General features: G+C 40.2%; 1 protein-coding gene across 2 annotated transcripts in view; it reads right to left on the bottom strand.

Moving 5' to 3' along the window:
• The window catches only part of SEC24B (SEC24 homolog B, COPII component), a 63,984-nt gene that overhangs the window by 8,669 nt on the left and 30,176 nt on the right, over nt 1-25,139 (bottom strand). For both annotated transcript variants that reach the window (XM_083177906.1, XM_083177914.1), the window contains 12 exons: nt 23,817-23,929; nt 22,546-22,664; nt 20,611-20,666; nt 17,554-17,760; nt 14,355-14,478; nt 12,650-12,808; nt 11,442-11,615; nt 9,897-10,007; nt 5,402-5,577; nt 4,121-4,258; nt 2,029-2,133; nt 556-648 (listed from right to left, as the gene is read on the bottom strand). In XM_083177906.1, coding sequence (XP_083034032.1) covers nt 556-648; nt 2,029-2,133; nt 4,121-4,258; nt 5,402-5,577; nt 9,897-10,007; nt 11,442-11,615; nt 12,650-12,808; nt 14,355-14,478; nt 17,554-17,760; nt 20,611-20,666; nt 22,546-22,664; nt 23,817-23,929 — 1,575 coding nt within the window. The remainder of the gene's footprint in view (nt 1-555; nt 649-2,028; nt 2,134-4,120; nt 4,259-5,401; nt 5,578-9,896; nt 10,008-11,441; nt 11,616-12,649; nt 12,809-14,354; nt 14,479-17,553; nt 17,761-20,610; nt 20,667-22,545; nt 22,665-23,816; nt 23,930-25,139) is intronic.

The following is a 25,139-nucleotide window of genomic DNA, read 5'->3' as shown; positions in this document are numbered from 1 at the left end:
CAACGTGTAGGGCCAATACACCACTAGTACAATATAGATAGGTATAAGGCTAGAACCAAATGTACACTTTTAAACTGGTCCCACTTAACTGACCTGCTTGGCAGAAAGAAGCCTTTTGTGTTCACACTTAAGTCTTTCTGCAGGATGCCACTATACAGCATTCGACCAGTGCCATGACCGAATTTTAAGTAGAACACAGTGCGGCACAGAAGTACTGTGTGAACCAATACAATCAAATGTATGTGTTCTACTTGAAATCTGGTCGTCCAAACACCCTTCATAAATGCAGCACGCTGCGATTGGATCCGGTTGTCGTGCATATGCAGGCTCCTTCTAGTCAAGCGGGTCCTGCTGAATAGGACCTTCTAAAATGCTACATGTGGCCCTAGCCCTATAAAGCACAATATGGCCTACTACTTCTTCAACAAACATCTAGACTTTAATATACAATAATGAAGTGAAAACTTACCACCTTGACAAAATAATTCAATAATTGACCTTAAAAACTAGCATAAACAATTTCATGTCAGAACACAATAGTCTTGTTACACTTACCATTTTCTGCGGCACTGATGCATAGTTAGGGAAACCTAGAACATCTTTCAAAAAGGCAGTATCACAATTTCTCCCAACCCAAATATAAAGTGACTGAAACAAAAAAGAAAGAATAATTTTTCATAAAAAAGGTAACCAAAGATTCCTGCAGAAAAACACGATGGCTATACCATTCCCTCAGCATTTTTGTTTAATGCGGCACAAGACACTTAGTGTCACTCTTGCATCTTATTCACTTTGCAGCCACATACAGGTCTCTTACAGTGTACCAATCATAATAGAATAGTACTTTTTCTGCAAAGGAATTGGTATAAAGTTGCAGATCAGCAACTACGTCACACATAGAAGCTAAGTGTACCCTTTCATAATACTTTTCTTGCATTAGTAATGCGACTTTTGAGAAATATTCTGTGGCAGAAACACTTGAATCAGCTAAGTTGCAAAGCAAGTGGCATGCCAAACAGTGCTATTTGGCATGGTTTGAGGATTGGTGTATGTGGAAACATGAGTAAGGAGTAATGTAAAACGAATATGGGTTTCTCTATACAAATTAATGTATTAAAACATCAACAAATTTTAAGGCTACACCAACAATTGGCTTGCAAGTAATACAATTTCCTCTACAAAGCCTGCTCCCTGAAAACTGGAGACTTATTCTGGTTCGCTCCTTCTGGCAAATTCCTTCATAGATTGACAAAACCATGTGCACTGCATGGGGGGGCAGATGTAAATGTGCAGAGAGAATTCGATTTGGGTGAGTTATTTTGTTTCTGTGCAGGGAAAATACTGACTGCTTTATTTTTACACTGCAATATACTGTAGATCTCACTATGAAGTAAAACCCCACCTAAATCTAATTCTCTATATACATGTTACATCTGCCCCACCTACAGTGCGCATGGTTTTGTCCTTCTAAGAAGGAATTTGCCAGAAGGAGTGAACCAGAATAACCCCCTTGATTCTGTTGTTTAGTTCCTGATGCGAACACTGCAGAAAAAAGCATCTACAGTATCAATCAGTTTACGGGAGATAAGTAGATTTCCAAACAGACCAGAGTTTTGTATTTCAACTTTTGTTATAGTTGAATGCTATTTCAGTACCCGAAAAGTGTTTGAAATTTTGATTACTACTATGTGGAAGTATTCTTTAATATACTAATCTTTAAAGAAAGGATTTCCTAAAACTTCTAATCAAAACGATAGCTTAGGGCATTAATAAAAATTTGTTACATAAACATGTCAGTGAAATAAACATTTAAATCTTTTGCCAACTTATTACAACCGTTAACCATACTGAGTATAGTTTGTGTCAGGTTTTTCTTTTAACCTCTTTAGCGCACATTTCAACTTCCAGGTATTCTTGTTATCATTCATTACGAATATTAAATGGTGCTCCAGATAATCAGCTCCTGTCATGTGTTTGAAATATTACAGACAGGACCTCATGGAATAAAATTATATAAATGAAACATACTGAACCAGCATCCATGAGAAAGGCGCCTTCTCGCTCGAGTTTCTCTGCTGACAAATGTTGAAGTGGTGGCTGTGGTACAACTAGGTCGTTGACAAGAATCGCACCCTATGAGACACCAAAAAGCATGAATAAACTTTTTTTTCTTCATATATAAATCACTTTATGATGCAAAATTGGATGAGAGGAGCAATGTGACTAGGCCCTGGAGGTTGGACTACACCTTCTCCAAAAGTTAGCTACATTTTAGTCTTTATGGTGCCAATTCAATATGATGGGCGCTCAGGAGTAGAACATCACGACCATAAACAATGCCACATTTCCCCTCGTTCCACAGCATTATAAGGCTGCTCCATCTGCAGCCACAGCACAACACTCTGAATTCAATAAAAAATTTACAAATGAAACAAGTACAACATTTACCTTATAATGCACTGCAAAGGGGAAGGAGAACAGAATGGCATGACATAACAGAGCAGCCCCTGTGAGAACCAGATGGGATAGGGAAGCTGGTATCTGTTGTTGCCACTAAAATCACTGAGGCCCATGGGTTTAATTCTTGCAATGGCCTAAACTGTGTGGAGTTTGTATATGCTCCCAAGTACTTGCATGGTTTTCCTCCAGATACTTCGGTTTCCTTCCACATGTCACATAAAAATAATGATAGGTTAATTGGCTCCATGTAAAAAGTAACCCAAATGTCTAAGTCATGGGTCTTCAAACTGTGGCCCTCCAGATGTTGTGAAACTACAAATCCCAGCATGCCTTGCCACAGTTTTAACACTCCCTTATAGAAAAACTGTAGCAAGGAATGCTGGGATTTGTAGTTTCACATCTGGAGGGCCACAGTTTGAAGACCCATGGTCTAAGTGTATGCATGGACAGACTAGATGGGGCAAGTGGTGCTTTGTGGTTCAAGTGGTTATTTGCCTTCAAATTCTATGTTTCTATGTGACCAACACATTGAAGGCCATGAAAATAAAATATGCTTACATGAGCTGACCGCTCCAGTGTAATGGTGCCCATATACCAGTAGTTACCAAGGTATCACATGTGAGGGTGCATGCAAAACCTCACAGAAGTGTATGGCCAGCTTAAGAGCCTTAATAAAGAGCCAACCTGCCCCTGAATTAAAAATGACCATTAAATCCGTTTCTTGCCTTGCCATGCCATGGGACATCGCATATATCAGCAGGGGACTCTGATAACTATTGGCATACGGCACCATAACTATTTACACAAAGCATGTACTGTAAATGATATATTATGTATAGTAATATTGTTACATGCTTCATGTAAAATTGCATAATGCATGGTATCATCCCATCTAATATACAAATCACGAAATGGGCAAATTGGTGGGTGCACATTATACAATGGCATGGTGTGTACCCTGCTTTAGCTCTGAGGTAAAATCTACTGCTGGAGTACACTTTAAAGAATCTTTTTGGCGAGCTGACCAGAGTCTGGCTGTGTGGGAGAAGTGCTATTTCAAACATTTTGAATTGGCATGAAATTTACAGTTGCTGTTGTTCTGGTAGGGAGTAACCAAGCCTCAAGTGCTGCAGTAAAGACCGCTTGGAATTTAACAAAAAAAAAAGATAGTTTACAAAAACAGCAAATACACTGACAGCCACACCAGTCATAGTGATGAAAGTGCAGCCTGCTAGACAGTAGTGCTTGATAAACAACTGTAATTTACAACATAAAGTCCATTATAACTGCACAACTAGAACATTTTCAGATAAATGTAATAAAAACTAGTGCGGAGCGAAGTTATAAATATTTTGTAACAATAAAAATAGAAATAAAAGAAAAAAATGCTCCATCTATCACATACAGCCAATGTTATACGACAATTCTTGTGATCATAAACTAGTTTAAGAGAATTTTACGGGCATTGAACACAATTTAAAAACAGAAGCAAAACAAATATTAAAGCGAATTTATGGCCAGAAGGAAGAACAGGGTAATTTTCTGGGAAACAATCACACTACGACTTTATAGTTACTACAGCAGCGGGTTTGCTAAAGTGAAATATCAGGCAGTACATAGGCCTCTAATTGCTTAATATATCATGCATATGTTTTTCTACCTCATCAGTAAGCCTGTCTATTCTGTAGAGGCTTGGGTGAATCATTTTTATCAGATGAACCAGTGGTTGATATTTCATCTGGCACATTGCAAAGACTCGATCATCCAGACGTGTACTGGTGCCAGTCCTGAAGGCTTTCTACAAAAACAAATACAGAAAAAAATAATTGTTCACTTCAATCACAAAATAAGGATGCAACTAAACATGACAGAGGCAATCCGTGTCTCTCCAGCTACTGAATTTCCAGTACGCCTTCTGAATTGCCAAATGAAACAAAACAGCTGAATTTTTTTTTTCAAACTCAGCATCACCCTTTTATAAATCAGGCACTTCTAGCAAATGCATGACACTTACACACTCCTATCCTTGCAATACTACAGTATACTGTATGAACAATTAAAATTGCACTAAAGAATACTGTCCATTGTAAATGCTCACTGGTTTAAGAATATTGAAAGTTATTCCTTTTTCTATGTAATGTAAAGTATGAATGTATGTCAGGGTTGCTGGCTTTTACGAGGAGACTGTCAGTAGCACAGGGTGGGGCCTGATTGAGACATCATCAGTCCCTGCCCCCGTAATGCAAATCCCGCAATATGCGGGTCTCCGATGAGGGGGTAGGGCTAAATATGCACAATTTGCATATTTAGCCCCGCCCACCGGAAAGCCACGAATCACGGCAATTTAAAGCTTATGCTACCGGGGAAATGCAGGGGGGGGGGGGGGTGTCGCCCACCTTTCCGGGGGGCCGGGAGGGGGACCCGATTTTTTCGGGAGGCTACCGGCCATGTATGTGTAAAGTGATTACACCCTGAAGAACTTGTATTTAGGGGAATGGCCCTGCAGGAGGATAGTGGGTGGCGCTATGACACATGCTTGTGCTTATAGAGCATACACATGGGTGAATAGAAAAATCGAATGGGCATCGAATGGTATTTCTACATTTGATGCAGATTCAATCCCAATGCGCACTCCAGATTCAGCATGGTTAGTCCTGAAATATAGAGAGAACCAAAGAAAACAAAAAGGAAAAATAACAGCGCTTAACTATTTAGTATACTCCTTTTATAATATACCTATATAGACCTATACTTGCAAAAAGTGTATTTTTGTTACATAAAAAATGTATTATCATTGTAAAATCAGTCCAATTGATTTTTTAAAGGAGTATATTAATTATGTAAGAGCAACTATTTTCCCTTTGTTTTCAGAACTTGTATTTACACTATAGATACACTTTGCAAACTTTGCACATCACGTGCAACCTTAATAGGCACTCACCTGCTTCAAGAGAGCCAAGATGTATAGAGGAAATAGCTTCAGAGAATTGGGTGCAATCAGAGTAGACTGTTGGAGATTTGAAAGTGTGGAGTTGTAGGTTGCCAAGGAATCCACCACTGCATTTACCAACGCATCTCTGGCATCAGAGAGACTAGAAGTAATCGATCGGTCTACAGCTGCAAAAATATACTGCACATTAAGCAAATGAACTGGATATCCAAAAGTAAACCAACTTTTATTGTAAATATTCTAGTCAACATCAAATTACCATCGGCAATACTATACAATATTTTACAATTTGTAGCTAAGGATCAATACACTTTACTGTATGCACAGTGCAAATGAGCTCAGTGATGTGCAGAGTGCATAAAAATGATACTCCTATGGCTGCAAAGAATGACACTCGCAGCCAGCAGGACATGGGGTTAAGGGTGATATTTTACCTCTGTGATTACCCAGCACTTTCATGTGAAATACGGGTCCACCAAATTGAATAATCCTTTTTTACTGTGATCAGAAATAGAATTAAATATGCATAGTGAAAGCAATATAAATGTGTAGGAGTTGTACAAACAGTGCTAAATGGATATGGAGTATTCCGGTACCTACAACACTATTGCCAATTCATACCAATGTTTAATTAATCTTTTTTGGAAGACCATCAGCTATTTAGGCAATCCATTTTACTATTTGCAGGCAAACCATGATTTAGTTCTACCATTGCACCACCTTCTGGAAACTATCGAACATTTCAGTCTTAGGGCATAGCATGAAAAAAAAGAAACGGTACTTGTGTAGTTTCACGGCGGCAGGCTACGCTACTTTTTCAGCGTAGGCTAAGCGACGTTGTCAGTGTAGCCCAACAGCAGCCTAGCATAGTCAGAGTAGTGTCTCCGTAAGGCAGTTTAGTACCCGTACTGTCCCTGCAAGCTGCAGCTCTGTCCCTGACAAGCCTAGTGAGCGCCTCTCACATAGAGCCAGTAACCTCCAGATCCCCCACGCCGGAGGACACCGGCAGAGAGGCGATCTTTTGGGCGCTTGGGCAGAGGCGCTCCATCTGTCTGAGACGCAGGAGCGTCTCAGTAATTCTTGCGGCAGGGTACGGCAACCCTACGCATGTCCGCTTTATAGAGAAAGACAGGGTTAGGGGTTCGCTAGCGCGTGCGTCTCCTGCACAAAGGGGGGGGGGGTGCAGTGTGCAAGTGCGTCTCATGCACAACAAAGGATGCATTTGTCAGTGCTCCATGTTACATACTGGCAAATGCCTCTATATCAAACCCCCACTATCCACGCCAGCCGGAAGTGTGACAAGCGTAGCGAGGGGACGTGGATTACTTGACGTGTATTCGCCACGCTTCAAGCTCGGTGGCTCGCCACACTTTATAAAGTCAACTCCACGTCTACGTGGATAGTGGGGGTATGAACAGGTCAGGACGCCGCATACTGTGTCCCCTCGCCACGCTTCGGGCAGGCGTGGATAGTGGGGGTGTTTCAGGAACGCATTCACACCTGTAAGGTCAGGCAGGTTAAAATGGTCAATGGTTCCCACACAATGTAATCAGCGCTGACTGGCTACACTAACTGGCTACACTAACTACGTAAGCTCCGGCTAGCCACGACCGTGATCAAACACGACGCCGATACCGACAAGGACGCCTGACTGACTACGCTAACTACGTAAGTTCCGACTAGCCGTGAACAGGCGGGAACACTATGCTGATACTGACAGGGGCACAGACTTCGCTGGCCGCGGGAACACTACGCTGACTACGTAACTGCTGCCATGAAACTTCACAAGTACCAAAGAAAGTCCTAACCATGCAAGAATAGGTGTAGTTTCTATTTATCATTTATACATGTTTTATCCATTATACAAGTGGTTCCCAAACTGTGGGGCAGATTTATTAAGCTTGGTGAAGTGGTAAAGTGGCTGGTACTTTTCCACCGGCCAATTAGCTCCTACCTGTCATTTTTCAAACCAAGCTTGTAACTAAACAGTTGAGTGCTGATTGGCCGTTAATACCAGCCACATTATGACCTAACCAAGCTTAATAAATCTGCCCGTGTGGATTATTAGGTAGACAGTGTCTATATAGACAAATCAATAGGACTACCCCACATGGTCGACGTGGTCAAAATGTCAACAAGGTCAAAAGATCGACATGAAATAGGTAGACATGAGCTTTTAAAATTTTTGTTGGTGTCAATGTCGACAACTGTCAACAAATTGCAACTCTTGGCACACTATTATATTCTCCCTCTATGCCGACATGGATGGTGAAGAAAAAACAATCTGGTTTTAAAAAAAAAAAAAATAATCATGAAAAACTCATGTAGACCACCACCACAAACCTAATCCTAAGGGTGATCGGTAAGCACAATTTACTTAATTGTTTTTTTTTTTTTTTTTAACCGCTGATACTCTAGGACACCGTGATTGAAGAAAGTTTGTGAAACACTGCATTATAGGCAAGATAGTCAACTATATTAAAAATAAAAATAATGGTAACAATTACACAGTGTGTGCGTGTGTGTGTGTAAACAAAAAACCCATTTGCAAACATGGATCACAAATTTTTGCCATTGGTACACACCATGCTTCTTAGGGAGACAATTACAAATAACTGGTGGTGGCAGGTACAATATACTAGCATTAACCATACCCATTTTGAAAAAGGTAATGATGCTAAAAATTTGCAAGCTTTATAGGTGTATATTTACTAAAATACAGGTTTTTAGAGCCAGCGATTTTCATAAATTTTGGCTTCTTGATTTAAAACATACCATACACCTAGGTAACTTCTCCCTTGGAGAAGTCAGTGTGATCCCCCTTGAGCCGCCTGGGACCTTCCCAGGAGGCTTGATCGAATGCGATATTAATCGCATGTGGTCCTTTTGCATGCAATCCCAGCCAAGCGTACCTGGCTGCAGATGCAATCTGAGAGATGGGACTGCACATCGCATCGGACCTACTGTCATTCACCTGCAATTTGGGCTCTTCTCCTGTGATTGTGGCGGTCAAACGCAGGAAGAGTGCAAATTGCAGCTGAATGGCATACTGTATGGGGGCTTTTAGTAAGCATTTTATTAGTATTGCCGTTTAAATTCAGTAGACAATGCAAGCGATAATCAGCAGCTTTGAAGATCCGCTATTTACTAAATAGTGCTCAAACTGTGGCGGTATGCAATGGTAAGGCATATTGGCACTTCAAGCACTGCACTATTTATTTTTTTCCTTTAGAAGTCACATCTCTATCACTGTGGCCAGCAGTGATGAAATAGACCGTGACATCCCCCCTCCCACCCTGCGGATGAGAGTAAATCCAAGGTGGCATGTCCAGAGCAGGTAAGCAAGATGGCAACATCCGTAAGATATCTCACCCAGCTGATGAGCTCCAGTGGTTCTCACAAGTACCTGGCTGGGAAGGGAGTGTCCGGGCATGTAGGCTGGTGGCAGCTCTAGGTGTAGATACATATACAGGGTTATTCTGGTTGACTCGCTCTGATGCGAATTCGCACCCTTGCGAGTCAACCAGAACCCGTCCTGCAAATGGTGGTACGCCCACCTCCCCTTCACATACAGGGTTCGTACACCCGGCATGCGAATGAATGTTCTCGGCGAGTTAACTATGATATTGTGTTCTAGAATGTTCTCATCCGTTTTAAAGTTTGACATTAGTAGTTCTCACCATGCGGAATTAATGTCTGGACATCACTATAGTAGACTCTTCTGCCCACTACCTGCACTACGTTCATGACTTTTCCCATCAGATTTCTATGTGGACATCATCTTAGTCCTCTGCCTGTGAAACAACATCAGGCTGTCTTATTGCTTAAACAATTGCTAAAACATGGGGTTACCAATAAGGTAATACACAATTGATCTAACCTTATTATTAGTGCTCCACCACTTTGTATATGGGCCCTTAGGGGAGGCAGACATGTGCAGAGAGAGATAGATTTGGGTGACTTATTTTGTTTCTGTGCAGGGTAAATACTGGCTGCTTTATTTTTACACTGCAAAATAGATCTTACTTTGAAGTAAAACCCCACCCTAATTCTCTCTGCACAAACAACATCTGCCCCACCTGCAGTGCACATGGTTTTGTCCATTTGATAAGGAATTTGCCTTTGCGAGAGAACCAGAATAAAGGCCATGGTGTTTTTAATTGCCAAAACATGTGACAACAATTATATCTCCTTCAAAAGCCGCAGATGTCTCTTCTTTGATAAAAAACAAAAAATGACTATGGCAGTCAGTCACATGAGCCTGACTGGATGTTCTTTTCACATGAACCACACCAGTGATGAAGCCTCTGCTTTTAACAGGTGTTACAGAAACAATAAAGAGGCCATGAACTTGTGCTCTTGAGATTAAGACATGAAATGACAAAAAAGAACACCCAATATTCTTCAAACTAGCTTATAACGTGATATAAAAATTAGAATAAAAAGCAGTGCAGTAAAAAAAATTGTTTAAATTGATAAAATTTACCCATGTTGGCCAAAAGGCAAGTGACAGCTTGTACATCTGCTCCTGCAAACACATCAGGCAGCGAATTTACCACAGGCAAGCATAATGTATGCACTCGGATCCTCCGCTGACCTATGTACAATGAACAAATTCAGATTGTACGAGTTTTATAAAGGTTCTACTAAATAAATGGACTTTGCATTTTCTAGGTTATATTAGCCAATCCCCACTCTCACATACAGTTAGACCACACCCCTTCCCCGTTGCTGGTTCTTGTAGGTCTTGTGGCTGCTGAGTGCACGTAATGCCTAATGTGCAGATGAGCAACGGAAGCTAGTGCAACAACAAAGAGGCCATCAGCCAAACTTGATGAACTAATTATGATCAGGCTCTCATTTAAGAATATTAGTTTTTACTAAGTGATATTCTGATTAATTTCATAAAGTATACAAAAAGTTACCCAGCATAGCATAGTAAAAATACATATATAATCCCCTATCCGGAAACATGTCAGCCAGATTATACTGAACATCAGAAGGGAAGAAAAAAAATTAACATTTTAAAAGCTGCTGCCATTGAGTAATTTGCCCATAGACTATATTTCTTCATGAAGGTAGTATGGGCCGGACTCAAGTTCAGTTGTAGTTTTGAAAATACTCACAAAACTACAACTGCCATCGCAAGCATGTGGGGAGCCGCGCCGCACAGGGCAAGGCCGCCCTGCATGCCAGGTCCTTTCCAGTGATGTGATTGCAATTGCATCGCTATTGTGCCAATGCTTCACTATACAGCAAAGCGCTCGTACTGTATGAGTAGCAACTTAGCTGTGCAGCCTATTTGCAAAGCTGCCATCTATGTCTAAACGACTACGACTAGATTGACAGGACCTGAAGTTAGATGCAAGATCGGGAGAGTGGTCGACTGTCACATGGTTGACATGGATTTTTCACTTCTTTTGGCACCGAATGTCACAGGGGTCCCCGTGGACACTCACCAAGCTTTTGGCACGGTGCCACAATATGCCCACTTGGATAGTAAAGTATGAACTAAGTAGACCTGTAACATTCTGCACCAAAAAAACCTTGAAAAACTCATGTCGACCATGTGATCGTCGATCGTGCTCCCGGTGATCTAACTTCGGTTTACTGTCTGTAAAGTATAATCCCTAATAAGCAGCAACCAGACCCGTGATAACACATTGGATCAGAATCTTATCACCAATCCCATGCAGGTCCATTTTTGGCCAATAAAAACAGCCACTTATTGCATTCCGCGATAATAACCAAAAGTCATTAATTGCTATAATTGTCCATTTTTGAAAGGCCAAAATCACATTGGGGCTAATAGGATACCGTGCTAAAGAATTTAAGCTAGAAATATACTCATTAAATAAAAGTTACTTTTGAAATACCATGTGAAAACTAAGTACATGATTATAGATACTGGTGCAATAATACTTTTATAATTGAATAACCCACATTACAGCATAAAACTTTTATGACAAGCCAAGAGCTAACTTCCACACCTACAATGCTACGTTCTGCACCAATAAATACAAATAATTACCTTTGCTAGTTGTGTAAAGCAGGGCCACCTGAAAGCATGCCAAGGATGTATCTGTCAGACTGTCTTCAATAGACATTTGCACTGCAAACCCAGCATCTTCATTAATGTTAGCAAGAGATAACAGGTCCGTAGATCGCACAAAAAAATTTCCATGAAAAGTATGTATTGCAAGGCCTAAACAGGAAAATATATGTAAACAATTCGATGAGTTACTAAGCCAGGAAATCAGACAACACTGCACACACTTTAGAAAAGACAATTTGAAAATAAAATTGTCCCACTTCAACCTGGTGAGCTGAATCTCACTAACCAAGGTATTACTTCTACAGGGGTCTAGGAATAATCATAAAAAAATAGATGCCAACTTGTGGGAAGAAAAAAAAACAACATAATTTGGTCTGACAGATCGTAATGAAGCTCCACACTTGCTAATTTGAGTTTTTTCAAAGCAGGTCTTTGGTTGCGTCGGGCAGTGGATTTTAAGATACAATAATATTAAAATAAAAGACACAAGTTTATTTTTTTATTCTGCAATCTGCATTCTTAATCGTTTTGTAAGGAAAATATGAGAAAACAATTGTCTTGTATCTTTATTGTTAAGAATTCCTCCAGTTTTCTTGAATAAAAAAAGCAGGTTTTGCATTTAAGATTGCCACCAATTCAATATAACTGCTGAAACTGCTAAAGATGTGGTGGTTTGCAGAATGCTGGCGGAGATAGCTCTGCGCTTGGCAATGTTCTTCCGGGAAACCTTTTGTCCAGGCCTTAATGTGGATTTTACTTGACATGTACCACCTACCTTTGGTTTGGCCACCCCTGACTAAAAAGATCTGGTGCTACCAGCTTGGTACCAGATACCACAGGACATTATATTTGGTCAACGGATTAGAGCTATATTGGCAGCACAAGTGGATTTAATGTTATGGCTGATTAGAGTATAAAATGTGTACAGAAATATCTATCTATAGAATATAAACACGCATACATGTAGGTCGGCGGCAATAAGGATTTGCAAAAAAATTGAAAAATTCACATCATGCATTGGTGGTTCAGGACAACATTTTAGTCCTTGCAGACTTTTAAAAGTACTGAAACACCAATGCATGATGTGATCATTTGCGTTACAAATCCATACCCATACAAAAAGGCATAACAGGAATGATTTGGACACAATAGCGCCAAATGCTTATATAAAGACAAGTATATACCTTTTGTGCAACGTATTCTCATCACTGCTTCAAATCCAATCTTTCTAGTAAGGTAATGATCAAGATCTTGCTTTAATTTATCAGCTTGAGCTGCATTGTGCTTAAAATGGAATGACGGATAGTAATATATGCATCCAGCAGAGTATTTTGAGACACATGCTAAAAAAAAAAAAAAAACAGGAAACTCGTTTCAGTCAATAGTGGGATTGACAGTTATATATTGAAAACAGACACTATTTATGTCTTTATGTAATCACAGGAACACAGCAGCTAAATGGCTGAGCGTCTTGGAAACAAACATAGAAAAAAAGGAGCCAGAGTGTCACAACCATTACAGTAAACAAAAACCCATGGTATTGTAATGAGCACACTAACTGGTGCAGAAAGAGAAACAACCCCATTCTAGATGATTAGAAGACCCTCTTACTCTCTTCACTGATAATTATCCAAATATCTATTAGGAAGTGAATGAAAATCCAACGCAATTTTTTTATATACCGTATATAACCACTGCAAACAAATACTTAATTATTACCCTTTCCAAAACAGCAAAGCATTCTCAGTGCATCCTTCACCATTTAAGTTTAACAACCTACATGTGGTAATATGGAAAGGTCTCACTTTTTTTTTTTTTTTTTTAAATGAGGGAATCAATATCTGACAAGATGGGGAGATATGGGTTTTAGATAACCGTCACCCATGGGCTAGATGCACAAAGCTTCAAAACTGATCAAATAGAAAGTGATAAACAGCCATCCAATCAGCTCCCGCCTGCGATGTCACAGGCTGTGTTTGAGAAAAAATGTGGGCAGGAGCTGATTGGCTGGTTGTTTATCCCTCTCCATTTTATCATTTTTGAAGCTTAGTGCATCTGGCCCTATATCTGGAAAACTTAATTTGTGTGGTTTAGTTATTGTCTAGAGATCAGACAATAACTACTAAGGTGGCACAATGTTTGAACAGGGCATTGTGACAGATTGGGGGTGATAAGGCACAATGTGCCCACTTACCAAACTATAGAAATACAGATTAAATTTTTTAACACAATACGAGATTATCCGGCAAACCGACAATAGCTGCTAAGGTGCCACATATATCATGTAGTGCCCCCCATATCCACCTATGGAAAAAGTATGTTTTCCATAGGCCTGAGCAATACTGTCCAGTGAGTACAAGACAATAATGGCTAAACAGACAATGCTTGCTTGAGGGTGTCCTTTCTTTCAATCGAGGGTGCCACCAGGTACCAGTGACTGAGAGAAAGATACTTATGGTGTGCCGTGCAATACGATCCCCATCGCACAGCATGCATGCGATCTGCATACAACTTTGACTATATAGTCAATGCAGCAAAGACTTTCTGCTTGTGATAAGTGAACGCGCATCGGGATTGCAAGGGTTAAAAACCCATGCGATCTGCATGCAATCCAGATGAGATTTTGACTATGTAGTCAAAATCTCATGCAGGTTGTATCTGTGTGTACACACCATTACAGTCCCTCACCTAAGTCACTGCATGACATACAAGAGCATGAGATGTAAAAAAAAAAAAAGGAAAAAATCCTCAGTCATAGAAGCATCCTGTATCAAGGAATAGTATAGTGAGTAAGGACAGCTTTATCTGTGACATACGAAAAACTAAAATACTTGGGAACCACACCAACACACGTCTACCATTACAGAAGAAAACAAAACTTTAACAAACCTAGTGATGCCAGATCAGAATATTGAGAACTTAGCAGAAACAAATCAACGGCAGTTTGCTGTCCTGAGCAATCCAAGGCCAACTTCTTATAGAAATCAGTGGCAGGACCTAGATGTTGTACTCCCTTAAAAATAAAAAGAACAATGTAAATGGAATCAACATTGTAAATCGTTTTAAATGGCATATATGCCACAATCAATAAAATAAATATATATATATATATATATATATATATATATATATATATATATATATATGCTTTTATCTTTTTCAAAACAAACTATCTCTGCTCTAAAAGGGGATATTTATCAAGTTTGTAGAGAAGTAAAGTACTAACCAATCAGCACCCAGCTGTCATGTTACAGGATGTAAGTATTCTTGTGGATGCACCGACGATTAAATATCAATCATAAAATATAACTTTTATTAATATATATTAAAATCTAAATAATATCTCCGTGAAATATGGAAATATAGATCGTAAGTAAATAAATAAATAAATAGTATAGGGGAAGGTGGGGCTAGTGGTTACAAAAATACAGATATTCTAAGACTTTGTACGTTTGTAACAAAATAACATATGGCATACAGTTGGTTTATAGAGGATTATTCAGACCTGATCAAACGGCTGCGAATTCGCAGTTTGAGTGATTAGTGAATGCCTGCACATGGGTATGGAGTGTAGCACACATGCTCAAGGCTATCCTGCAATAACACCCAGTGTCTTTTTCAATCGCTGGCAATTCACAAGTTGATTGCCTGGAAGACGGCATGTGTGGGCGCCACCTGGAGATTTTCTGGGAGAGTCAGGGTGCGCCCAAGCATTTTAGAAGAGGGTGTGTGATGTCAGCTCCTATCAATTTCTCTTTTCGTTTCATAGAGTTTACGGTTGTAGTGTCATAAAATTAATTTGCTAAAAATTTTGCTTCTTTCTTAAGTAAAAACAATTAATGACGTCATTCGTTGCCGTCAGATAGTTTCAGGTATTGTATCACTGTCTGCTTTCTTTTTATAATTTCTAACCATGGCAAAACCGACTGAATAAAAAAGGGGGCGGGGGATCTACTCATTGCCCCCTAGTACTGCCCCAGCCGGTATCTAGTCCTATCCCCTCACTGCCCCCAGCACGGTCTGCCTCTAAACACCCCCCCCCCCCCCCCCCCCCTAGTACTGTCCCAGCTGATATCTACTCTTTTCCCCTCTTCGCTCCCAGCACCGCACCTTGGCTATGTGAGATCAATGCAATGCAATTTGTACTATGAAATTAGTAAAACTACCCTTGGTGTATGTGTATAGCATTTGGGGTGCTCAAAAATATATCATGGTACCCAGAAACAGTGGAGTAGGGCCCCAATTTCTTTAAGTACGGAGTCCCCAGGGCCCACACTTTTTTTCACAGAGCACGATCACTGCAACGTTCCCAATTTTCAGGGACAGTCTATTTTTATTTTTTTTAACCATCCTGCTTTCCCACCAGTGGGTAGCAGTTTTACGCAGTGGGGGAGTTGGGAGACCCCGTAAATCACTTGTGCACAGCGTCTATTCACATAAAGAGGGACTGGGGGCATGACAGCTGCTCACAAATTGCTGGGTATGCTCCCATAGTGGCGACATATCTGTGGCATGCATTTGCGGCATTGCAGTGTAGCCACACCCCCATTGTCAAGGCCACACCTCCTTTTTGGAAGCACACAAAATGCACAGGCAGGAGTCTAGATTCCATCATTCTAAAATTTCTAAGTTGTGTAGCACTGTGGGGCACGTTGTTACAAGTAACAACTTACCTCCAATATTGTGTAAGAACTTGCCCCAAATGATGTCAGATACCAAAGATGGCCATAGTTCAATATCCATGCTTCAATTCACAATTTTAACAATAAAAAATACACTAATGGTCTGTGATTCTAACAATGTGAATGATTAACCCTTACCTTTAACAGTCCAGCCAAGTTATTACTTCAAATATAGGTGAAAAATATTACTTTGAACAAGTAAATCGAGTTTGTCTAGTTACCTGCTACATAAATACATCTGCGTTAGCGCAGTTTCGCTGAGCACTGACAGTAACATATTAAAACCTGTTCCCAGTTGCAAAAGCCACTGCAGGTCATGGGTGTGGTTTTAGATTCATTGGGTGGGAGGTTGCTTCACATCTTTAAAGAGGCGAAGCAGGAAGGGACACCAACAAGATGTATTAACATCTTGTCTGCCAAAGCGGGAGAGCGCAAACTCCCCCCCTCCGGCAATGTCCCCTCCTGGAGACAGGGCATCTGAAGCACAGCCCGGAGCCAGAAGCAGGGCTAGCGTTGTCTCTGCAGGAGGAATAGGATGCTAGGCCTAGGCTGGCAAAGCGGCCGAGGCAGTTTAAAGCCTAGGTGGCTGTTAATACATCGCCCCGAACCGCTAATTGCTGGGGGGGATTGTCCCTATAGCACGTTAGGTGTGCTGATAACACATTTCAAAAACAGTTATCCCCCAGTTAACTAGCGCTAAGTGCAGCATATGCACTTAATGCTAGTTCATACATATGCCCCATTGTAACGACATATAAGGCCACTGCCTGTATGATATCTCTATGTTTCTAGGTAGGAGGTAAATTGCCCCTTCATTTCTTCACATTATCTATATTGAAGATATTATTTACATTTACGGAGATATATTTAATCCTCAGTGCACCCGCAAGAATACTAATCTTTCATGTAGGGTGTTAGGTCTTTACAGAAGTAGTGGATAGCACCTCACATTGAGAATATTATTCTTATTTCCATTTTCTTGGAATACAAGAATTAGGAAGAAGAGGATCTGTAGAGTGTTATTTATTTTTTTAAGTTGGTGCGGGATCTTTCTCTGTATGTTCATATGTTCCAGGATGTGTTTCAATAATGACAGAAGCCAATTTGTTGGTACTCTCTTCAAGCTTTTATACAGATGAGCCCAGTCATCCTTACTGCTAGCCTTGGTAATCACGAGGGGTCGTTTGCCGGAACGAGTGTGCCCTCAAACGCTGCATACGTAACCACATTCCCTACGCCTTTTTACAGTTCTGGCAGAATTATAGCTCTCCAGACTCCAGTCCTGTCCTCTAACATAGGTTTAAAGCTTCGTATTCAGTGCAAAGAGGTCCTACAGGTCATTGCAATTGTACATTTTCTACAAGCATGGGAACTCAGCAATGACTTCTAGATTGAACCACAGGTACCTTTGTGCTGGATCTTTGGTTTGGGTCTTCTCTAGAATGCAACAGCCCAGACCCCAAAGATGGCAGCTGAGTCTGAAACACTGTTATTCGTCCTCCAGTGGGAGACATCAGTTTAAAAGCTCCCTGAAGAGCAGGGCCCAGAGCACTGTGGGTTTCCCTTGTATTGGTAAACATGCTCGGTAAAGCAGTTATCAAATCTTTCACAAGCTAAAAAGGCAAAAAATGCAAAAGAACTTAAGTAAAATAGTTACAATGATGCATATCTCTAACAGAACATATAATAATCATTTAGAATATAAAAACATTTTGTGCAAGTTATTTATTTTATAAATAAAGGCTTTAAAAAAAAAAAAAATAGGCTATCCATGCATAGGAGTGGCATTCTAAATCTAACTTCAATCTTCAAGTACCATCAGCAGGTCACGTATTCAGGATCTCTTTTTAGACAGGTGGGATGCAGTGTATCTGGAAAGTATGGCCAGTGCTTGACTTATTCCACATTTTATTATGTTACATCCTTTTCTCAAAATGGAATACATTTTTTTCCCCCTCAAAATTCTACACACAATACCCATAATGACAATATGAAAAAAGTTTTTGTGGAAGATTTTTGTATATTTCTAAAAAAAAAAAGAAAACAAATGTACATACGTTTTCACAGCCTTTGCTCAATACTTTGCTGAGGCACCTTTGCAATTATAGCCTCAAGGCTTTTTGAATATGAGGTCACAAGCTTGGCACACCTATCTTTGGGCAGTTTCGTTCATTCTTCCTACTAGTACCTGTCAAGCTCCATCAGGTTGGATGGGAAGTGTTGGTGTACAGCCATTTTCAGATCTCTCCAGAGATGTTCAATCGGATTCAAGTTTGGGCTCTAGCTGGGCCACTCTAAGACATTCACAGCATTGTCCTTAGGGTCATTGCCCTGATGAAGCATGTACTGTCGCACCAGTCTCTTGAGCACTATTTTTCATCCAGGATGTCTCTGTACATTGCTGCATTCATCTTTCCTTCTATCCTGACTTGTCTCCCAGGTCCTGCTGCTGAAAAACATCCCCACAGTATGATGCTGCCACTACCGCACTTCACTGTAATGATGGTATTGGCCTGGTGATGAGGTGCCTGGTTTCCTCCAAATATGACACCTGGCATTCACGCGAAAGAGTTCAATCTTTGTCTCATCAGACCAGAGAATAGTCAGAGTACTTCAGTTGCATTTTGGCAAAATCCAGGCAGGCTGCCATCTGCTTTTTACTAAAGGAGTGGCTTATGTCTGGCCAGTCTACCATACAGTTTACAAATATGGTTCGCAGTCCAGTCTCCCCTCTTTCCCCAATATTTGTGTATATATTGTACACTTGAAGGTAAGGCTCCTTCATTCTGGCACTGGCAGGTGTTTTGATTAGCACAGGTTCCTACATTGCTGACTACATGTTAATATGGGCTCTATTTGAAGGTAAGACCTAGATAAATTTATATAATGTGGTCGTATTAGAAATGTTAGAGACCCATCTAATGAAGTTCACCTGGACGTGGTGGATGGGCTGACATATTTGTGCAAATGTGTACTAAGAACTTCAATTATACTCCAAGTTAATTGTAAGAGTTTATCAAAATTATTTTTTACTATCAGTGTTCTTAGCACCTAGAGTGTGCATCAGTATTGTTCTTTTTTTCCTGTATGGTACTAGAAGCCTTAGCTTGGTAGCAGCTCTCATTGGTTTAAAAATATGGTGTGCAGTCCAGTCCCCAGTCTTTCCCCATTCTACCATACAGCCCTGATTGGTGGATTGCTGCAGAGATGGTTGTCCTTCTGGAAGGTTTGACAGAGTGACCAACAGGTTCTTTGTCACCTCCCTGACTAGGGCCCTTCTCCCCGATCACTCAGTTTAGACAGTCGGTCAGCTATAGGAATGGTCCTGGTGGTTTCAAACCTCTTCCATTTCTGGATGATGGAAGCCACTGTGCTCATTAGGACCTTCAAAAGCAGCAGATATTTTTCTGTACCCTTCTCCAGATTTTGTCTTGAGACAATCCTGTCTCGGAGGTCTACAGACAACTCCTTTGACTTCATGCTTGGTTTGTGCTCTGACATTTACTGTCAAGTCTGGGAGCTTATAAAGACAGGTGTGTGCCTTTCCATATCATGTCCAATCAACTGAATTTACTACAGGCGGACTCCAATTAAGCTGTAGGAACTTCTAAAGTATGATCTGTGGAAATAAGATGCACCTAAACTCAATTTTGAGCTTCAAGGCAAATGCTGTGAATACTTACGTACATGTGAATTCTTAGTTTTATATTTTAATACATTTGCAAAAATCTCCCCAAAAGACTTTTCACTTTGTCATTATTGTGTGTAGAATTTTGAGGCAAAAATTTAATTTATTCCATTTTGGAAAAGGGCTGTAACACAAAATGTGTAAAAAGCGAAGCATTGTGAATACTATCCGGATGACACTGCGTAATGGAATAACTTTGCTGTGTGTGATTAAAGCGTGAAAACTTTAAATGTTTGTGAATTTTAGAACCAGTATATAAAACAAATCTGATTGGCTGCTACAGCACATGTGTAATGCATACCATTTTATTAAATGAGCTTATTGTTTAGTATCGTGCTAACAATCTTTAACATGACAGCGCTTTAACAAGAATATCTGTTTCCTCTAATGAGGAGCTTTCTTTCCTCCAATATGGCTTTCTATAGGTTGATTGAGAGAGCTAATGATTACATAAAAAAAAAAAAAAAAACACTAATCAGGATATAGTACAAATGGTAGGTAAAATGGCATAACAAATAATTGTTAATTTCTACCTACAGCGGCTATACTAGTGTTCTGACATCCATCGTATCAGTCCAGGTTTCAAGGATATCCACACTTAAAACAGGTGACTTCATTAGTATATAGCTTATTCTGATTAAACCGGTTGGGCTCAAACACATATCCTTATTACATGGTGTGAGGACCGAAAAAACACTGCACAATACGGCCTCACATCACGCTGAATGGAAAGTGAAAAGGAAAATAAAATAAAACGGTCTATCAGAACACCTACCTCTATGCTTTCATGTAGATTGACAAGTAAGCCAACAGGAGTAGGTAAGAAAATTTCTGAAATACAGAGAGTAACAAAGGAATTGCAAACACATATGAAAAAGAAAAGGCTGCATTTAGGATGCTGCTTGGGTCTGTACAATCAAATCGTTGCAAAACTGCAATTTCTTTGGTGCCCCATTTTTATCTTAACCCAGCTGTACTATAGACTCGTATTCTACATATGTATCACTGGTTATTTGAAAGTCCAATTAGCACATATGAAATTGGTTGCAACCTACCAAAGTAACTATAATCTAAGGGAGTCTGTACTATGACATAAATATATCATACAAAATGTCTGTATGATACAGGTTTAAGCCCCATTGATTTGGTGGTAACTTATTTCTGGAGTCTAGGTTGCTACAGATGTGTCCACTTTGTTTTGCAGTATGCAGGGATGTGTGTGACATGCTAAATTGCACCCGTCGGTTCACCTATGTATAGTAAATGTATAGCGCATGCCTACATATGCTCTCACTGACAAATACAGCAACATAACAGGTTCTTATACAGCACAGCAAATTCTGTTACATTTTACAAATGGAAACAGCGATCGTGTTCATTCGAGCATCCGCCATCTTTGAAAACCTATGCAGCTCCTGTTCCCTGCCTGAGGTGTCGCTGGCTGCTATGGAGTTTCTAGCACAGGTCTGGTTTACATATCAGTGCTGATATACAGACCATACTGTGCTAGAAGCACTTCAGCAGACAGCGACACCCCAGGCAGGGAAAATAAACAGCATGGGTTTTCAAAGATAGCGGGTGCTAGAATGAACACTACATTGATCAAACAAACTGGATAGTTACAGTCAAAATTGTAGAAAGTCCCTGCTCGCAAGCTATACAATCTATTTAAACTATGAGGATATATCTGTATGCTACATTGTATATGGTATAGCATAAAATTTGAAGATGCACCTTTCAAATCCAGACCACTTTGCACCTTCAGCCACGATAAATACATTAATACCCCTTTCACATCTTACCAGGTTCATGCCGGGTCGACCCGGTAATTGGTGTAATGTGAAAGGGGTTACCAGGTCCCAAAAACCGGTAGCAACACGGCAATAGGAACTGTTAAAAAAGAAGGGTTCTTACAGATTAGTTGCTGTGTTTTGCGATGTGAACAGGTTAAATCGGGTCGAGCCATCCGTTTCTTGTTCACGCCAATGGAGGAGGTACTGCTTGGAGCAGCTCCTCTCCTCCCTCATCCCCGATGATGCTCCACCGCTCTGTCACGATCCCAGATGACGTCGGCGAACCAGCAATATTGCCGGTTCGCTGAGGAAGTCTGAACAGACCAAAATGCAGGGTCGCACGGAGATAAAACCGTTTCAAAGTCCCGGTGCTACGCTACATTTTGTGGTCTGAAAGGGGTATTCTAGTGGTGTTACAGAACCAGTCAAGTAGTTGTATTAGTTCAGAGAAACATGACATTCATGTATGTAAACAATTTAAGCATCTGTACGCTTTGTAAAAAAGAAAAGCCATTTAAGATTAGGGGATACTAATTTGTATATTTTTTAGCTCTGCTGAAAGTTGAGGATTAAGAATTTTGCACATTAAATAACTGAATACGAAAAAAAAAAAAAAAAGAATAAAGACACCCCACACGCAGAAGCCGTTTCATATCCTCTTACCACAAAGCAGATGTACTGCCAGTGATAAGCGACATAATGAGGAGAATTTGGGTCAGCAAGGAAACAGGTGTACTGTATGTGACAGACCAACAAAAGTAGCACACTTCCACAGAACAGAATGGGGATTCAGTTTGGCTATACTGATAATTGGCTAATGTTAAAAATGAAAGCGGTCTCAAGCCATAAAAAAGTATACACTAAAACTTCTTCCCTGGCAACACTAAATGTACATTTATCTTACAGGGGCTGCTTACCATCTACATCAGAAACAATCAGCATTTGGGGCTGAGAAAGACCTTCTTGTAGATTGTAGAAATGCACAGTGCTATCAAATGTTATGAAGCCGATCTTTGTTCTGGCATCACCACGCAACCTTAAAATATACACAAAATGAAAGGTGATTATGCAGAAGACCAGTGTCAAATACGTGTTTGTATGCGCCATGTTACAATTACTCCCATGCAGTATTCTTTTCCTTGGAATATGAAAAATATTGTTACATCTACCTTTTCGTGCTGTGTGCGTGCCTCATACAACTAGCCTCAATACTCCATTTTGGCATGGATGCGGTAAGTGTGTATGAGGACACATTTGTTTATTGGAATTTCCACAAGGCTCAATCAATTTAAAAAATATTGAGTGTTCGCTGTTCATAAAAACTAGACAATGCTAAATTTTCAAGAAAAGGAAACCAGAAATACCTGTTTTGCAGTAGCTTTGCAAATGTTGTATACTGATTAGAACAAAGTGTGGGTGTGACACAAAAATGAGCACAAGTCACTATACTACTCATATCAAGTGACACTAAAGTTGGGTACACACTGGGTGATATATAATCGATATCAATACAGTTGATGATATTTCGTATAGATTGTCCAGCGCGTACAGTTAATATTGTTATTGTTGTGCGTGGCTGCGGTCGTTAATGCCCCTCCCTGTCGTCTATACATGCAGCTCAATCTGGCAATATTGTCAGCCACTGCATGTATGGAGCGGGGAGTGTGTGGCGGCACTTGCCGATATTGTGAATGTTAAGAGAGTACGGACAATATCGATCTCCCACTGCACCGCCGACTATATTAGTTGCCATGGGAATCACCCAGTGTATACCCAGCATTAGGCATAGTTTCCTAAACTCTGCCATTACAGTCCAGATTTGAAGGATATCATTGCCAGAGTCCAGAGGGTTAAATCTAATTGACAAGTACTAATTAAGTCACCTGTAATCAAGCATTGATATCCTTAAAACCTGGCATGTCATGGCAGAGTTTGGGAAACTGCTGTAAGGAGCAGATTTGGATACACTTTCTGGCAGTTCAGGCTGTGTACATATGCACGTTTAGTGTAGCCAGATTTCTACTTGTCCACCATTGGTTGCAAGCACAAATTATATAGACACATCCCTCAAAGCCAAAGGAAGCCATTTCGGTACCAGTTCATGGATTATTGGATCAGCTCCTTAGATAAGACCGTTGTAATTCAGAAAACATCACAGCAATACATTTTTGTATACACAGATACGTACTTGTCTATATTCTCCAGCAACGATTGAGATAAACATTGTAGGTACCCTGATTCAACAGCATTGTATGACACATCCAGAACAAACAGGTAAACTGCTGGGGGAGGAGGACGCAACTATATTGGCAAAAGAAAAAGAAAAGTTAATCTTATGACGTGTCATAGAAAAATATAGAATTTGATTGCAGATAAGAACCATTTGGCCCATCTAGTCTGCCCCTATTTTAAAAAATTGTTACCGGAAACCATTTTTGATACTTATTTATTTTTAAGGATATCCTTCCATCTATTCCACACATGATTAAATTGATCTATTATCTACTACCTCTGATGGTAGGCTATTCCACTTGTCCTCCACTACCCTTTCTGTGAAATAATTTTTTCTTAAAACTTCCCCGAACCTGCCTTTCTCCAGTTCCAGTGCATGCCCTTGCGTTCTGATACTTCTCTTCATTTAATGAACGTTTCTCACCTGGACTTTAAACCCCCTGATATATTTGAATATTTCTATCATGTTATGTCAGTTCATAAAAATTAAGAACAAGCATGTGAGTGTTCACTTCTAAGAGGTATATCCTTAATAACAAATACACAAAAACATACTTTTATGCTGGAGTCTCTACTCTAGTGGAAGAAATCAATGCAATATAAGATACAATGACCAAATTTACTTTACAACCAGTATGTTTGGTAATGTTTTCTCACAATGCAAAAAGGTGTGAGGAAAAATGTACAGATGCGCCCTCATACACACAGGGTGATTTCAGGGCTCTCCCTAAGCACACATAGTCCTGTGTGTGTGTGTGTGTGTGTGTATAATCCCAGCGACTATTGCTACCGCCTGACTAAATTTTGACTGCATGCAGTCAAAATCTAGTCAGTCAGGGTTCTCTCACCAGAGAACACTGGCCCACATGGATTGCTCAGCACACATCGATGGTGCATTACAGGTGTGTAGCGATGTGTGCTGAGCGGTCTGTGCTTAAGCATGTTGTTCAGCTCCTTGTAACAGTCACCCCGTGTGTACGGGGCTTATGTGCGGTCAGCTAAACAAGACCTGTTGTGTAAAGCATAAGAAGCATAGTGTCTGTGAGCCTGATTCAGAGGTGGATGCTATGTATGTGCAGTTTCTGAGTATTATGTATTCATATCTGCAAATATATATCACCATCTCTACTGCCAGCAATCCCACGACAGCCATCTTACAGCTAGGTTTACATGTGTGCAGTAAGGATTTCCCAGCACTTTCATGCATGAGGAATTGAGTAAATATCAGTATATGGCCGATCTCTGAATCGGGCCCATTTACAATGGAAGATCCCTGTTG

Source organism: Crinia signifera, chromosome 1 (genome assembly GCF_055691185.1).
Source record: "Crinia signifera chromosome 1, ASM5569118v1, whole genome shotgun sequence".
Taxonomy (NCBI): Eukaryota; Metazoa; Chordata; class Amphibia; order Anura; family Myobatrachidae; genus Crinia; species Crinia signifera.
This window is presented reverse-complemented; position numbering and strand designations above follow the sequence as displayed.